Below are 19,095 nucleotides of genomic sequence, written 5' to 3'. Positions count from 1 at the left end.
AGGTCCAGTTTGGAAGTATACCTTCCATTTTAACTTTGAACAAAACACTTAATTTAACATTTGTTTAAATGTCTTTCTAGGATATAAATGTCATTATAGTCTACATAGTCAGACACCAAAACCAAAAATATAGTCTCATTCTTCTACAGCACAACATATGGAAATGAAAATATATTTAGGACTTCAGTAATTTATTGTTATATCAGATGATATATTTGTCTTTTTAAAAAATCAGCAGACTTTGTTTCACAAAACGTAAAATACTGCACTATTGTCTACTGGTCAGAGGATAGGGCTAGATGTATGAAGACCAGGGTACATAGGAGCTTTCTTTCTAAGCATATTTCTACTAGCTCAGAGATCCAGCACTCACAGACCAAATGTGGATTTTTGAGTCATCTTTGCAAAATGGAGTCTATACATCACTGAATCAATGAATTACTCATCTATAAATTCCTTCCTCACCAGTCTTCAGAAACCTGACTGCTTCATATGCTTTTTCTAGTTGAGGCAGACAGGGTTGTTACCTTAGAACCAATGGTGAGACATCTGCTTCAGGTTAATATACAAAAGAAAGAAAACATATATTGTCCAGGGAAAGTGTAAAGGAGAACAATACGTAAATTCAAACAATGTTGGAACATTTAGGATTATTGGATCTGGATGGGCAATCTCACAAGGGGAAGAAGTGTTCTCATAATTATGTCTGCAGCCACAGAAAAAACAAACATTTGTCATTTAAATCTTATAAATGTTGCTACCTTTATTTCATAGAGATAAACTCAAACGTTGTATTGGTTCTATTTGTTTTTATTCAGGATGGCAGGATTGGGCCCTACAAATATCAGAGCAGCATATAACCAGTAAAAAGATTACAAATATTAACATTTTGTTCTTGTTTAAATTCTGCTGCCGTTTCCCTAAAATACTTTATCTTTTGAAGATGCTGTTGAATTTACTCTCAGATTTCATATTTTGGGGATAGCTATCTGTGTTTTAATACTGAGAGCATATATGTATTTTTACCTCAATCCCCCTTTATATTATAATATAGATTGATGTCTTGCTACTAGAAGCTGAGGGAAGTTCTGTCAAAAACATTTTAAATGCTGCACAGACACTGATATGACAAAATAATAGCATTGATTCTAATCTACTGCGCACTGACCAGTGGAGAGTACTTGAGCATAATGTTCTCTCAAATGCTATGAAAAGCCTGTTAGCAGAAATGAGTTTTTATGCTTCTAGGGACCTGACTACGTGCATGCAGATTGATTTCAGTGCCTGCTTTTTGGCATATTTTGCAGTTTTGTCTTAACCTTTGCAACCTACTTTGATTGATGATTACAGGAATCTGTTATTATTTGAAATCCACGCTAATGTATTTTTACCATGAGTTAGTGATAAATACCATATATGAATTTATTAGATTAACCAGAATAGTGCATGCTAACCAAAAATAGCATTATTTGTCTTACAAAAAACTGCATGCTATTTCTTAGTATGTGTTTTAGCACATACTTTGCACCAGTGGTTCTCAAACAGCAGACCCCTTTGTGGGAATATACAAAGTGAAGCACTTTGAGGCCGAGCAGGAGAAGGGTTGCAGACAGGAAGATGAAAGATAATTTCTCTTAGAAAGTAGTCCACAGAATGCAAAATGCTGGAGATCCTCAGCTTTATACCATATTAGATTGTCACTTTGTTTGCTTAAGTAAAATGACGTGTAAACTTATTTATCAGCATTACATTGAATAGACAAACTGTCTTTTAATTCAGGTTTACATACTGGCCAGGTTTTCAAAAGTGGCTAGTGATTATTGGTGCTGAATGTGATACTTGAACACTGAACTTTAAAGGGGATTTGCAGTGCGTGCAAATCAGTCCCCTTTCAGGTATCTCAACTAGGATGCCAAAAATTGAGAGACACACTTTCACTCCTAAGAAAAGGAGTACTTGTGGCACCTTAGAGACTAACCAATTTATTTGAGCCTGAGCTTTCGTGAGCTACAGCTCACTTCATCGGATGCATACCGTGGAAACTGCCACTTACACTTAAACTGCCACTGGCAGTTTCCACTGAATGCATCCGATGAAGTGAGCTGTAGCTCACGAAAGCTCATGCTCAAATAAATTGGTTAGTCTCTAAGGTGCCACAAGTACTCCTTTTCTTTTTGCGAATACAGACTAACACGGCTGTTACTCTGAAAACTTTCACTACTTACTTTCCAAAAGTAGGGTCATTGCTTTCTAATATATGGATTTATTATTTAGAAGCATCTTATATCTACTTTTCACTCATTTTGCACAGATGTAAATAAAGGCATCAATTAGAAAATAATATCATAGGAACAACACTATAATTAAAACTTAAATGGCCCTTTAATTCTAGTTTCATGTTTTAATTTGTTTATAGATTTCTGCCCAAATGATAACTTACAGAGAAACTTATCATAGTGGTTTGAGTCCAGTGGTAAATTTTTGGGAGAGTCTGAGGAAAATTAGATGTGTCTTTAAAACCTAATTAGGGCCTTTGGTTGCTACGGTAATACAAGTAGTAATAATAATAATGGAACATCCCTCCATTCTGTTCCATTTCTTTCAAAGAGGTTTTCTCATTGTAGATAAATAGTTTAATGATTCCAGCTTGAGTTTTTTCTGGGAACTACTAGAGGCTATTTAAAGCAGAGTATCTTGGCACAAGAAACAAAATAAAAAAGCATATGCTGCTTCTCTCTCTTTGGGTGGGACCCCGTTCAGCAGCTGATTTGGTAGCTGTTCCAGACTGATGGATAAACTTCATGTGAGACACCAGTTTACAGGTGCAATACACATATATGTGTATGGCTTATTTGTTTCCCACTTTGTATGTTTTTCCTGGTACTCAAGGCAAAGAAAACTCTTGGTGTCCTTTGGGAAATTGCCAGCAGATCGAGGGACATAATCGTTCCCCTCTATTTGACATTGACAAGGCCTCATCTGGAGTACTGTGTCCAGTTTTGGGCCCCACACTACAAGAAGGACATGGAAAAATTGGAAAGCATCCAGCGGAGGGCAACAAAAATGATTAGGGGACTGAAACACATGACTTATGAGGAGGGAACTAGGATTGTTTAGTCTGCAGAAGAGAAGAATGAAAGGGGATTTGATAGCTGCTTTCAACTACCTGAAAGGGGGTTCCAAAGAGGCTGTTTTCAGTGGTGGTAGATGACAGAACAAGGAGTAATGGTCTCAAGTTGCAGTGGGGGAGGTTTGGGTTGGATATTAGGAAAAACTTTTTCACTAGGAGGGTGGTGAAGTACTGGAATGCGTTACCTAGGGAGGTGGTGGAATCTCCTTCCTTTGAGGTTTTTAAGGTCAGGTTTAACAAAGCCCTGGCTGGGATTGGTCCTGCTTTGAGGAGGGGGTTGGACTAGATGACCTCCTGAGGTCCCTTCCAACCCTGATATTCTATGATTCTATGAAATTGGCTTTCATATTGCAATCTTCTAGTGCAGTGGTTCCCAAACTTGTTCCGCCACTTGTGCAGGGAAAGCCCCTGACAGGCTGGGCCAGTTTGTTTACCTGCTACGTCTGCAGGTTTGGCCAATCATGGCTTCCAATGGAAGCTGCTGGAAGCGGTGGCCCGTATGTCCCTTGGCCCACGCCGCTTCCAGCAGCTCCCGTTGGCCTAGAGCGGCAAACCACAGCCACTGAGAGCCACGATTGGCCAAACCTGTGGACGCAGCAGGTAAACAAACCGGCCCGGCCTGCCAGGGACTTTCCCTGCACAAGCGGCGGACCAAGTCTGGGAACAACTGTTCTTGTGACATTGGTGAAGGGAAAAGTTTTTTAAATTAAAATGTAATTTACACTTTTAACAATAGTTTGAATATTGAGTTCTTAAAGAAAATGTAATATTTGCTTCATTCTGTTGATTTGTTAAGTCCATATGCAATTTCCACCTTTTTTCATTTAAAAAAGTAGAAATTTTAACAAGTTATGAATTAGGTACTGTAATTGCATTCTAAAAAAAGAAGACGACAATCACTCTCAAATAAAATATGTAATCCAAGTAATAACAGAATCCTTTATCAAAAGAAGTCAACAGTATTTTTTTTTTAAATGGGCTGAGTTATTGATCCTTCGCCACTGAGAGCTTATTAAGCGTGAATTATTCTGGCTTATATTAAGATGTGGTTGCAGACACAGCACATCACAAAATACTGTTTTAAACTCTCTCTTGCCTCAGTGTACCTGGTTTATTGATAAGAAAAAAAGGATTAAGTTAGCAGCTGTGCTGGCTGGTGATTTTTGTGCTAGAAATAAATTTAATTATATTAAAAAACATACAAAAATACATGAAGTGCTCTGTTGTTATAGTGTATGGAGTGATCATATTAGTCATTTGTGAGTATTTCATTTATAGTATTTGTTTTCCTGCTTTGTAAATATGAAAGTGTGTGAAGGGCTTGCAATGAAAACCTTGACACTGAATGAATAGCTAATAATTGCAAAAAGCAACAGTAAGTCCCATATGTTGCCCTTTGCTGTACTTGTTACATAAATATAGGTCTGCAATTACTGCTACAGTAAAATTGAAATTGATTTTTTAGAAAATTAGATTTTTTGCTTTGTATTGCCTGGAGTGATCCGCTATATGAGATTATAGTATTTTCTGAATCCAACTAAACATTAAAAAATCAACTTAAGACAAGTGTTTAATATTACTAGTTATTGCTAAATAGCTAATAGGCCATATGAAATAAGCTTAACCATTAGAAAATTATGTTTGTAGTATTGTAGCCATGTTGGTCCCAGGATATTAGAGAGACAATTTGGTCCAATAAAAGATATTACCTCACCCACCTTGTGTCTGTTATAAAATTACAATTTTAGACAGCTTTGTAATTAATAACACACTGTGCTGGCTGCAAATGGAAGAAAATCTTAAAATTACTAAATCTAAAGACACATGAAAAGCAAAAATAAGTTTAATGAGGTTTTTTCAATTCAAAGCATCTTATAGGGATGGTCATTTAAATTAATACAGCATAGTCAAATATAGTTGGAACACACATGCTCCTTGAGTTTTAAAATAAATGGAAATGGTTGAAGCTTTATAGTGTACTTTTAACTGTTGTATGGTTTTCTTCTTTATATATATTTTAAGATGGCGTTAATGGACTTAAGATGAAATAGTGCAAAGGCCCCATTCCTCCTCCAGCCCTCCCCCCAAAACTCCCACTCCCTCAGAATTAGAATAAAGATGATCTCCTCTGTCTCTTTTTGACCCTGCATTCAGGAGGAAGTGGGGTAATGGAAACGCATACTGGTCAGATGGTATGACACGGCGAGTATCATTCAGATGATTTGATAACTGTCCCTTGTATTCATTTTATGAGCATCTAGTTTTTGCCCTACACAGATTCTTTATGGATGAACAGATTTTTATATGGCTAAGGGACTCTGTGTTTCTCTTAGTGTTGCCAATTTTGGTTGCACACGTTCTTGGAGGTTTCATCACGTGACAATCTTTAATTCCTGGGGACTCCATAACAATCCTGGAGGGTTGGCAACCCTAGTTCCTCTCCTAGTGGAAATGTAGTCCCATCTAACACTGTTAGCTGTTACCAAGCATCCATCTCCCTTTTTTTGACTTTGAGGTTTTGTGTTTTCAAAATATTTTTTGGGGCTTTTGTTCTTTTCATTTTGGATATATTGTTTGTGTGTTCTTTGTGTATACTGTGGATGAGTTACTTTAATTCCTTGAAGGAGACATTTACTTACTTCCATGGACTTATCTGTATTACTACTTAAATTGTGCTTAGTTGGATAAAGGCCTATACCCTAGTCTTATGGGTTGTTGCTGACCTGGATGTACTCTTTGATATATTTCATTCTTTGCTTTATGGTGAGTTCATATGTAGTGTGTTTGTTCCTGTGTTTTTCTTTCACTAATAAACATTAGTTTAAAAAAAGGAAAATATTTTATGGTTCATATGGAAACACAACATTTAAGTATAAAGTATTTACCTTACATGTATCTTGTGTAACTCTTAGCATGCTAATTAATAAGATATTTTTATGTAATTATCTTTCTCTCCATTGACTCATCTTCTTTTCTTGCTTATCAGCATGATCGTAGTAATTCCCACAGACAAACACTGTACTGTTACAAAGAGAGGATTATGATCTCAAGGCAAGAGCTAGAGGTATTGGAATATGAAGGAGAGGGCTCATGTTTGCAAACATTAATCTTTAATAATTAGCCATTTAATGGGGCAGTGGCCACAAATTTACATACAAGATAAATTAATATAAGATAAACTTCATTTCTAAATGTTGATGCATCTGAACAGTGAATGTTTAAATCCATAAGGTTTGACCGTTTTCCCAAGTTAGTTCTCCATTCAAATACAAAGTTAGCATTATCTGTTCCCTTGGTACAAAATTCATCTCTCAGTTGTTGCCATTGTTCATAATAATTTAAATTGCTAAACAAACAGAATGAGATTATCATAACTATGTGAACAAAGCTATTAACCAGGTACAGAAAATATGCTATGTTTAAAAAAAAAAATCAGCTGTGTACTGATGAATTAACCATTAAGGTCCTGATTCAGTAGAGAAATAATATACATGCTTAACTTTAATTACATGAGTAAAATTAATCATGTACATAAATGTTTGAAGGACTAAGGCCAAAAAGAGTGGAGTTTTAAAAGATTAGATATTTAAATGGTCAAATACAGAAGATAGATTTAAGAAAATCTGTCTAATCTCCTTTCTCTTCTTCACCTTTCCTGAATGTGTATGAACCAGGAATTCATGGGGGTGGTAAGACCGAATGTTATCTTGAATCTAGCCCTAATTGGCCAGTTTAAAAAAAAACCAAAACACTCCCCTTCCCTCCCCCGCAAACTCTGGCCTTTGTGGCTCAGAACCACCACATTGATTATTATATCGAATCCTTAAGGGAGATGGACTGAATATTATTTAGATTTGGCCTCTAAGTAGCAAACCCTTTTTCTGTGTCTTTATGTACATATTATACAGTCTCTTTTGGCAATTAATATTTTTCCTTTTCTGTTTCCCATGAGAGGGTCCCCTATTATGTAAATTTCCTATTAGCTAACATCATTTTATATCCCCATCTCTTGCTATGGATAAGAGAGAGTAACCGTAAAGGTCTTTGACATACCAAAATGCCCAGTGAGCTGACCGCTCCCTTTTCTTATTTACACCTTTTGCACCTCTTAATATTTCTAATCTATATTTGTGTAGTACAGAAAAATTAGTAAGGGAAAAGGCATTCCTTCCAACACAAACAAAGCCAGCTAAGCAGCAGAACAAGTATGAGGTCTGCTGCCCTGGAGGAAGGGTATGCAGAAACCCAATGCAAGGAATCTGTCAGGAAGTTTGGGGACAGGGTGAGTGTGTGGTGGATCAACAATTACACAGATGCACAAGTCAAGCCTCTTCCATGGCCTGATATTTGACCTCAGGTACTTGAGATTTGTGTAGCAAAGAGATTGAAGTGCTAACTATTGAAGGCCTTAAATGGCAAAAATTTATCAATATCCTGCTTTAGAAAGAAAGTGTTCAATCAAAAAATACTTTCTCAAGTGTTGTGTTACCACTCAAATTGACTTTATATCACACTATGCATGAAATAGAATAATCTTCAAAGTAGAAAAAAAAGATTAATTTGAAATGTTATGTAAGGGAGTATGGAAATCAAAGAGAATTACCTATTTATTCTCTAACTTTCCTTTGAATTTTGAGAATTTCCTAAAAATCAGACGTATTTGTTGATTTATTAAGAATCATTCCAAAGGTTTATGTTCTATTTGATTATGAGCAGTCCACTTAACATATTCTTAACAGGGGATATTAGAATAAGTTTACTAAACTAGTAGAACTGTCATTGATGATAGCCTAGATATGCTAGTACCAATAGGGCTTTTTCTTAGCAGAATGTAGTTTGGGGTTAAGACTTTTCAGTGCAGAAAAATTTAAATTTTGGGATTAAAAAAATAACGCAAAACCTTTTTCATGGGTTTAGAGAGACAGTGTGGCAGATGGTATTTTTGATGACAGTATAGTGTTTTTTCATAAAGCTGGTCATTCTTACAATATCCATTGTAATGATTTTTAAAGCAATGTCTTCATTGCAGACTATACTGACTTACCCACATGTGGATACTAGAACTGGTAATGTGTTTGTTAGATTTTAAAGTCTGTAATGCAGAAAAGGTTTATATCTCCAGATAGATTCTGTATCAAAATATAGTCCAAAATCAGGACTGAAATGCCTGATCAAGTATGAAACAAATAAATTTAAATTTTATATTTTCATGCACTTGTATGTGTTTGAATGCCTATTCACTAGCAGCAGACTATGCATGGACCCTTGGATTTCTTTCTATTAATGACATGTTAATGATAAAGTTTTACTTTGACTAGTCCACTTTATTGACATACCAAAAGAAATTGTTGGAGCCTAGTGACACAATGTTTTGATAGCAGGTACTATTTAGCCCCATCGGTTAAACTATTATTATCATTATTTTAATAGGGAAACTTCGTTGCAAGCATGACAGCCATTTTAAGGCAAATGGAAGACTATCATTATGCTCATTTAATCAAGACTTTTGGAAAGATGCGGTCAGATGTTGTGGTAAGTTTAACTTTGGCATCTTTACCCTATGTAGCATTTGTCTTACTTTCTGTTTCTGTTAGTATTTGATAAATGCAGTTACAGATTTGAAAAAAAGGTATTTGATTCATATAACCTAACATTTTAAGTTTAAAGGTGCGCTCATTTAATAATCAGCAATAATGATTGAAGCTCATCATATATTTTTTTTGTAATCATTCTTTAACTCCACCTATAATACAACATAATTAGAGCATAACAGGAATTTATTGCTAAGCAGATAACTCTAATGACCTGGAACTATCATTGCCATATGGCAAATGCATAAGGCAGAGTAGCAACCAAACTTGTTGGCCGAGATCCATCAAGCAGCAGACAAGCTGAGATCTGATCTGCTTTACATTACACATTCTGTTACTTAGGAACAATGGGTTTTCATGTTAGAGCATTTTAAGCAGTTTTTGGATATATTTTAATTTCAGAACCACCTTCATTCGCTGTATGCAGTGGCTACAGAGGTGTTAACAGGCCACTCTACCTTGAATGATACCTTACAATTTGTGCTAACTCCTTATGCTAAACCATCTGTTCCACCTTCATGTTGCTGTGATCCTGGGTTTACCTTTCCCAGACGTGAAGAGTAGCTTTGTATGTCTGGAAAGTTTCTCTCTCTCACCAACAGAAGCTGGGTCCAATAAAAGATATTACTTCACCCACCTTGTCTCTTTATTCACTGTAGTGAGTTAGATACAAAAAGAGAAAAACAGGTTTCTTGATTTCTGGCAACCTCAACGTTGTGTAATTTAATATTCTTGCCTGAAGTTTTATTGTAGGAAAAATATTGGTGCTTTTCTTGATACAACAATTCACTCATCCTTGCTGCAATATGTCATTTTAGTGTGTTTTAAATTTTTATTTTTGAAAAAAGGAAAAAAGAGGAGTAAAGGAAATAGCTCAGCATAACAACATGCTACTCTATAGTTACATGTGTCTGATTCTTCTTTGAGCATTTTCCCTCTGGGTGATCCATGTCAGGGTGTGTGCTCGCCTGTGCCCACTTGATTGGAGATGTTCATCATCAGTGTCTAGGCACCCTCATGCTGTGATAGGAGGGTATATAGCAGGGGTGGCCATACTTACTGGCCCTCCGAGCTGCATACAACAATCTTCAGAAGTTTGAGAGCTGGGGCACACTTGCCAGGGGCTGGGACTCGGGGCTTCAGCCCCGCAGAAGGCGCCTGCCGGGGCTTAGGGTTTCAGCCCTGCTCCTGCTGAAATCTGTATAGTAAAGGGTAAAAGCACACACAAGACCAGATTTCACAGGGGGAGACCAGATTTCACAGAGTAGGAACTAGTGGAACAGGAAGAAACACTACCCTCCCAGAAGTCCTCTTCTTTACTAGATGAGACTGACATGCCTCTCCCCACCATCTTATCCCTGATGATTTTAAGGCCTTTCAAGACTTTATAAAAAGAGTAGCAGGCACCTTACAAATCCTGTTGGAGGAGCCCCAACATTCCTTATTTGATAACCTTCATACACTTACTCGCCCATCAGCGATGCTCTGCTTACCCAAGTATGCACAGTGTGGCAAACTCCAGCTGCTATCCCATCCACATGTAAATGAGCCAGCCAAAAAATACTGCATTCCAACCAGAGATTTGGAGCAGTTTTTCTCCTACTCTGCTCCCAACTCTCTGGTTGTTCAGGCTGTTAAGGAATGAAACATGCAACATCAGTGTCCCATCCAACAAGAAGCTAAAACGATTGGACTCCTCAGACTCTTTGCAGTTCAGAATAGCCAGTTCTCAAGTGGTTTCACAGTTAGACAGAAAAAATGTAGGGCTTCATTTCAGAAGGTTAGTCAGTTGCCAAAGCATCTCTCTAGGCTTTGCTTGGTGCTGATGACACAGCTGCACCTATTCCCCTACCCTTCCAACCTTATGGGGATCATCTCTCCCCTTTCCCACCTTTCTAGAACACACAACCTCAGACAGATGGATTCTAGAAGCGATTTCTACAAGCTATTCCATCCAGTTTAGCTTCTTACCACCACCCCTACTGTCCCTCTTCAGGGACCCTTCTCATGAAGACCTCTTAAGTCAGCAGGCACAATTCCCCTTAGCTCTGGGAGCGATCAAACATGTTCCACTAGACTAGTCGGAAAAGGCTGCTATTCTTGGTAGAATCCCTGAGAAAAATGGGGATTGGATACCAATTCTGGACCTCAGGACTTTAAACACCATGATCCGTTCCACATGGTTCAAAATGGGGACCCTTGCAATGATTTTTCCCCTCCTCCCCCGTGGATCCCAAAGACTGGTTTGTGTCCCTCAACTTTAGGATGCCTATTTTCATGCCACCATTCATCCCTTGCACAAACAATTCCGATGTTTTGGGATAGGCAGGGACCACTACCACTATCCTGTCTTAACCTTTGGCTTTTACACTGCCCCAAGGTATTCACTAAAGTTCTATCAGCCTCAGCAACCTATCTTCAAAAGATGGGCATAATTGTCTTCCCCTCACTGGATGATTGGCTCCTGAAAGTTTGCTCACAGACAACAACCAGAAAAAGCCTGTCTCCGTTCCACTTACTGGACCTCCGCCTCAATGTGGAAAAGTCTACCCTCATACCCATTCAACATACAGACTTAATCAGAGCCACTCTGGACTCTACTTCTGAGAGAGCATATCTACCCGAGGACAGGTTCACCATAATCTCCAATCTTGTTTCAACAATTCAACGGAGCCCGTAAACCACAGGTTGCCAACAACTTCTGGGCCATATAGTAGCCTCTACATTCATGACTTCCTTAGCAAGACTACATTCTCAGTGTCTTCAGGCTTGGTTGAGAACTGTCTACACCCCTAACAAACACAGTCTATCCAACGTCCTCAATTCTCTACCTTGGTGGAAGAACCCACAAAAGTTGTGTGTGGGAGTTCTATTCCTACAGCCTCCTCCCACGAGGATTATCACCACAGACACTTCCCTGATAGGTTAGGGCGCACACTCCCACAACCTCACAGCTCAGGGTGAATGGAGAATGGACCCTTCTTGTGGTGACCCTCCATATCAACATAATGGAGCTCAGAGCAGTTCCTTATTCTTGCCAACGCTTCGCAACCCATATCAAGGACCATCCAATCAGAATAAATGCTGGACAACAAGGCAGCAATTTATTATATCAATTGACAAGAAGGAGCAAGATCCCAGTCCTTATGTGTTGACTCCATAAAACTATAGAACAGGTGCATATCACACTGCATACACATTTCTGTGATTTATCTGCCAGGTCTAGAGAACACTGTAGTGAACTCCCTCAGCAGAAATTTCAGCATCGACCATGAATGGGAACTGAACAGTGAGGTATTCTGGAAGATAAGTCTGTCTTGGGTCATTGGGACACAAATCTCATCACAATGCCATCCAGTGCAAAGTGCGAACATTTCTGTTCAAGGGAGGGTGCAGCCACTACTCAACTTGAGATGCCCTAGTCACTCCTTGGCCTTAGGTCCTGCTATATGCTTATCCCCAATGCCTCTATTACTCAAATTCCCAGAAAATTTGGGTTCCTAAACAAAGGGTTCTCAGTCTTCACCCACTCCATTACTGCAAAATTTATCAAGGGTTTGTTCAATCTCTTCCCTCCTGTCCAAGAGCCAGCTCCACCATGGACTTCAACTTTGTTCTCAGTGCTCTACGGAAACCCCCATTTGAACCTATAGAGAGTTGTTTCCTCTTGTCATTTTCCCTTCAATACCTTGTTCTTCAGCCAGCTTCCTATATATCCTTACACCAGAGTATGGGAATACGTAGGATGCAGGCACGGACCTGCAAACACTGCTAACTAAAAATCTCCCATCAAGAGTGCATGAGCATGTGCACATCCCAGAGATGGAGCAACATAGGGACAAAACATTTCAGTGAATTCCCGTTACTGTACAGGTGTGTAACTCCCATCTAATTTATACAATTGTAGCTCTTAAGGGCTTGCCAATTTTACCTATGATACGTAGGTACAGTTAGCTCAGGATCCACCTACAAACACAAAGTGCTTTCTAAAGCAAGATTAACACCGTCAGTTACATCCAAAAACATAACACTTCCTGTCAGGAGCTTTGTTGAGTTACTTGTTCTATGCTACCTAGAATTTCTGAGTGGCCTTCAGATGTAGTTCCAAATAAAGTGTATTAATAATCCAAATTCCATCTCTGAAAGAAAATAGAAAATCACAGCCTCTTAGCCAAACAATTATGGGAAAACATTCTAGTCTGCTGCTGTAACACGACACAAGAAAGCAATCTAGGATCCAACAGGATCTCCAAATTGCAATTCTGAGCAACAAAAAGCAGATAGCTTGAATCAGAGGAGTAAGTATTACATCCCTTTGATTATTCTAGTGCATTAATGAGGGTTTGTCAAAGTTTTATATGACTATTCGCCCATTGTTTATTTTTTTCACTTCCTCAGCAGGTCTGAAAATCAGTTTAGTTGACCAGTTTGATCTCCTTATGGGGAAAAAAAGAGCATTTATGGTTTTGAAGTTTACAATGTGATGATTTAACAATTGTTAGTTAGAAGAATTAGTGAGTTGTCTGCTTTTACCACTGCTCTGTTGTTCACTAACAATCCCCTTTCCCCCCCTTGTGTCTTTACCTCATACATAGTTCCTATTGAATATGGTCTTGGATTTTATATCAGAAATTATTCTCTGTTCTAAATTTTTTTATCTTAGATTATTATTTGGAAGAGAGCTTCATCTCTGTATTATGAGTCCACTTCATATAGACAGTTTTTCTCCCACATTTATACTTTCCAAAATTTCTTATAAACTAGCAAACATGCTAATACAAATGTTTCTGTCATCAGTTTTGGCACACTTTTTTTTTTTGCCTTGAACTAAAATGTTGCTTCTTAAGAAATGATGTGATATAATTGTTGATCTGTAAATGATAATTTGTTACATGGGAGTAATATATATGATAATATAATAACAAATGTTAAATGTATAAGATGTTAATGGTAAATAATTATATGTTAAATTAATGTTAGAACATAAATTATATGATTGGATGTGTAATGGTAATGGATCATAATTCTCCGGTGAAAAGAAAAAATAGCAAATTCATGGCATGGTAATGACAATGAATAAACTGATTAGTATTTTAATGTGCACAGTACCTAATAGAGTTATCAGTTCAAAATACTAACATGAAATTACAGTATGTAACTCAGTGTGTAATAATAAATCAGTACTTTTCCTTTTTGACATAGCTAGTAGTATTTTATTATTTAAATTGTGTAGTTTCCTGTTCAAAGGAAAACATTCATGTTGCTTGTTAGTAAGAGGGAAAAGTTAAGTTGCTGTGTTAAAATGGTATTTGTATTGGTTATGTTCAGAACGGACTCTTGAGTACCTCTTGACATTTAACTCTGAGATACCATTTATTCTTTTAAAACAGTGTCATTTAAAAATATATCATACAATAATGAATATTGAAATCAAGGCTTAGATTTCATATAAAGAATTGCCTACCATGGCATCATCAGCGTTGAGTGCTCTTTTGCCTTTCCCATGTTCCAAATTCGTAGAACTCCTAGTTCTTTTCCTTCCTTTTTGGTTAGTATAGGACCGTCAGTGCAACTACTGGAGCATATAGATATTCCCCTGAGCATGTACCCTTCTGATGAAGGCTTACAGAGTCCTGCCCTGAGGCTCTTTAACCCAAGGTTTTGGCAGCCTTTCTGCCAGGGCCTTTGGGCTCACCCCTTGGAGTGTGGGGGTCACAAAAGATGAAGAGGTGACTTAATCACAGTCCATAAGTTTCTACATACAGAGATAATTTCTGATAGTACATGGCTCTTTAATCGAACATAGAGGCATAATGAAGTCTTGTAGCTGGAAGTTAAAGGTGGACAAATTCAGACAAGAAATAATGAACAACTTTTTAAGTGAGGGTGATTTATCATTAGAACAGCTTACCTCAGGCTATGATTGAGGCTCCATCATTTGAAGTCTTTAAATTAAAATCAGATATCTTTGTAAAATATATATTCTACCTCAGTCCATCTTGATGTTGATTTAAATTTTATGGCCTGTGTTATGCAAAAGGTCAGAGTTAGATGATCATAGTGCTCCCTTATGAAAATCTATGAAAAGATGATCTAGGAAAGTCAAGGTCCATTTTTAGACCTGCCCAAAGGATGTCCTTCAGTGGAGTACTACTGAACTCTGCTTACTGTAAGGAGCTGAGATGATTTGGGCTGCATGGCCCTTTTATAATGTCAACTTTGAGTGTCCCAAGAGGGTTTTTTTGCAGCCCTAGTGGGCATAACTTTCTAGAATGTACTGGAAGCTCCTCAGAGCTGGGGCACACCTCCAAGTATGAACATAGAGAGGTAACACTGCCAAAGAACCATAGATACTGTGGTAACTGTTTTTTTCTCCACTGTTGGGATATCTCAAATACCCCGATATTCTTAGAGATTTGTGGTCATTTCATTTGAATGACAAAGTAAAACTACATAGAATCATGACAGCTTATCTGAATATGGCATCAACCAGTCATCCTGTCATAAATTGGACTGTGCTCAGTATTTGATTTCTCATCATCTGGGCAATACAAAATAGGGTGATATTTAGCAATGGGTGATGCTAGCACTTTCACCTGCTTCCTGAAAATCTGGTTTATAGAGTTGATTTTTCTGGTGACCAAACATAGGTAGAGAGTATGTACAGGTCAGTAGCCCTGAGCCCAAAACGGGAATGTAACTGGAACAAAGATTAACTTTATGCTGTAGAATGTGCGCATTTTCAAAAGATAAGAACTATCTATGGATTGACACTTCCCAGTCGTGTGGGGGCATCACTGAAGTATATTCACAGCTCTATGAATTTTAACTTTTTCTTAAGAAGAACTCCCCAAGGATATTTGGCCATATACTATATCGGGTCACTTTCTCCTTCAGCATAAGTGAGATTTTTACATCATAGAATCATAGAAATGTAGGGCTGGAAGCGACCATGAGAAATCATCAAGTTCCCCCACTGTGCTGAGGCAGGACAAAATTTACCTAGGTCCTCCCTGACAAGTGTTTGTATAATCAGTTCTTAAAAACCTCCAATGATGGGGATTCCACAGCCTCGCTTGGAGCCCTATTCCAGAGCTTACCTACTCTAATAGTTACAAAGTTTTTACTAATATCTTGCTGCTTCAGTGAAGACAGAGAACAATTGATCCCTATACTCTTTATAATAGTCCTAAATGTATTTGAAGACTGCTATCAGGTCCCCCCTCAGTCTTCTTTTCTCAAGACTAAACATACCCTGGTTTTTTAATTTTTCCTCATGTCAGGTCATGTCTAAACCTTTTTTCATTTTTGTTGCTGTCCTCTGGACTCTCCAGTTTGTCCATATATCTCCTAAAGTTTGGCATCCAGTACTCCAGCTGAAGTCTCACCAGTGCCAAATAGAGGAAGACTATTATCCCTCATGTCTTACATGTGACACTCCAGTTAATACAACCCAGAATATTATCCTGTTTTGCAACTGCATCACATTGTTGACTTGGATTCATTTTGTGATCCACTATAACCTCCCAGATCTTTTTTCAGCAGTACTACCACCTAGCCACTTATTCCACATTTTGTAGCTGTACGTTTGATTTTTCCTTCCTAAGGGAAGTACTTTGCACTTTCCTTTATTGGATTTCATCTTGTTGATTTCAGACCATGGTTTCATTTTACTTCATCACCGTAATTTGTAAATCTGACTATAATTTAAGAAGTGTTACTCTTATTATGCCATGGAATCTATTTTACAGTTTTTATTGCTTCTTTAAAAAAAGATTAAACTTGTTTTGTTTTATACTGAATATGTATTGTTATAATAAGGGCTTTTTTTAATAGATGGCATTTTGGATTTTGCTCTTTGCACTGAAACTATTTTTGTTCCTTGAGGCTATTCAGGGTCTTGGGAAGAGGCCGTACATTGGCTTAGGACTGCCTTGTAGGCATGAAGGATTTGACCATAACAAACTATACTATTCTGATTTAGGAATAACAAGTGATGCCAAATTTGCTGTGTGATATCTTGAGTTATCTGCTCTTTGTAAAAATGGCTAAATTCATAAACTTAACTCTCTGGTACAAGCTTCTCTCTCCTTATCAGTTTGAGATTAGTCTACACTACTGCAGTGTGATTTAAAATTCTTTCATTTCAAAACAGCTTCAATCTGAGGTTATCACTCTTTGCTTGTTCAGGAAGGTCATCATATGATTAGTTAAAATCGTCTGCTAGGGCCCTACCAAATTGAAAAACATGTCATGGACTGTGAAACCTGGTCTCCCCCTGTGAAATCTAGTCTTTTGTGTGCTTTTACCCTATACTATACAGATTTCATGAGGCAGACCAGCGTTTCTCAAATTGGAGGTCCTGACGCAAAAAGAAGTTGCTGGGAGGTGGCAAGGTTATTTTAGGGGGTTGCGGTATTGCCAGCCTTACTTCTGCACTGCCCTCAGAGCTGGGTGGCTAGAGAGTGGCAGCTGTTGGTCGGGCACCCAGTTTTGAAGGTGGCACCCTGCCAGTAGCAGCGCAGAAGTAAGGGTGGCAATAATGTCAGAACCATGCCACCCTTACTTTTGCGCTGCTGCCTCCAGAACTGGGCAGCCAGAGAATGGTGGCTGCTGACTAAGGAGCTAGGTCTGCAGGCTGCAGCACAGAAGTAAGGGTGGCAATTGGGCCATCCCTACTTCTGCGTTGCTGCTGGCAGCGACTCTGCCTTCAGAGTTGGGCTCCCAGCCAGCAGCTGGTGCTCTCCAGCTGCACAGCTCCAAAGGGAGTGCCGCCTCCAGCAGCAGTGAGGAAGTAAAAGTAGCATTACCGCAACCCCCTCTGCAATAACCTTGTGACCCCTCCTCACAACTACTTTTTGGGTCAGGACCCCTACAAATACAACACCATGAAATTTCAGGTTTAAATTGCTGAAATCATGAAGTTTACAATTTTTAAAATACTATGACCATGAAATTGACTAAAATGGACCGTGAATTTGGTAGGGCCCTAATTATTGGTGTTCAGTCTCGTCTTTGCATATTACTCCACTCAATCCATGGTTTAGGATGCTGACTGAATCGCTCTGAAACTTGTTTTGCCTTTTTCACAGTATGTCTCAAACTATTGCAATAGTAAATACATAGAAGGCATCAGAACCAATTTACATTTCTTTAGGAACAAGTCAGTCGTCTTACATTTTTGGATTTGTAAAATGAATGTTTTCCTGTTCTAGAGTATAGTGATCTGACTCACAAAGATGCTTTCAAGCATACACTATAGATATAAGAAAAGGAGTACTTGTGGCACCTTAGAGACTAACCAATTTATTTGAGCATAAGCTTTCGTGAGCTACAGCTCACTTCATCGGATGCATTCAGTGTATTTTCCACTGAATGCATCCGATGAAGTGAGCTGTAGCTCACGAAAGCTTATGCTCAAATAAATTGGTTAGTCTCTAAGGTGCCACAAGTACTCCTTTTCTTTTTGCGAATACAGGCTAACACGGCTGCTACTCTGAAACTTGTCACTATAGATATAGATTGCCCTAGGGTTTATACAACAGACGTATACATGTGGCAGAGCCTGTGATAATGGAAGACGATTTGAAAATGAATCCTATAATCTACCATTCTAGAGATCTTCATATATTGGGCTTGCTGGATAGTCAGCTGAAAAAAGGAAAATTGCCACCTTCTTTTTTTCACACCAATCCCAGCTAAACAGTGTTTAAAGGACACAGAACTAAATTGCTCTCCATTCCCTTTCCTCACCCTGATCTGTTTGTAAGTCCTATTCATCTGTCTACACACTGTCCGTAATCCTCTCCCTTTCCCTTTGTTAAAAAAAACCGAAAGATTGCAAATGGGACCCATCGTCTCAGAGATGCCCCTTCACTGTCACCAGTGTGAAGCTCACTGGTGCAGCAGCCAATAGGGCTTCAGACCTTTCTTGTACCCAGTGACATATCAGGTGGGCAGAAGTTAGAAGCTGGGCTATAATGAAGAAAGAGTTGCATGGTTTGCTCCTACAATTTGATTCTGTATCCTTGCTTTACAGTTAGAGCATTTTGTATTGGCTCAAACTACCACTAAAAGTCTCTTACCTTAAAGGTTGCTGAGGAAACATAGCATGAGCGGATGATTAAAAATAAAATCCAGATTTTTGCTCATAATGCAAGCCATGCTGGCACAAAATCAACTTCTTTTCATAGAGGAAGGATAAAATCTAAACTGCCAAGAGAGCACTGATAAAAATACATGATGAATAAGTAAACTTCAGAGGGTATAAATTCTATTCAATAAACTTTACATGCTGATGATTAAAGTACCTTTGCGAAAATGGGATTATTAAAGTGTAAATGTCAATAGATTAAATATGTGGCTGAATCAGCA

General features: G+C 38.2%; 1 protein-coding gene across 3 annotated transcripts in view; it reads left to right on the top strand.

Moving 5' to 3' along the window:
• Positions 1-19,095, top strand: part of DOCK1 (dedicator of cytokinesis 1) — a 551,011-nt gene that overhangs the window by 301,015 nt on the left and 230,901 nt on the right. For all 3 annotated transcript variants that reach the window (XM_073354059.2, XM_073354058.2, XM_078853851.1), the window contains exon 28: positions 8,561-8,662. In XM_073354059.2, coding sequence (XP_073210160.1) covers positions 8,561-8,662 — 102 coding nt within the window. The remainder of the gene's footprint in view (positions 1-8,560; positions 8,663-19,095) is intronic.

Source organism: Lepidochelys kempii, chromosome 7, assembly GCF_965140285.1.
Source record: "Lepidochelys kempii isolate rLepKem1 chromosome 7, rLepKem1.hap1, whole genome shotgun sequence".
Classification (NCBI taxonomy): Eukaryota; Metazoa; Chordata; order Testudines; family Cheloniidae; genus Lepidochelys; species Lepidochelys kempii.
This window is presented reverse-complemented; position numbering and strand designations above follow the sequence as displayed.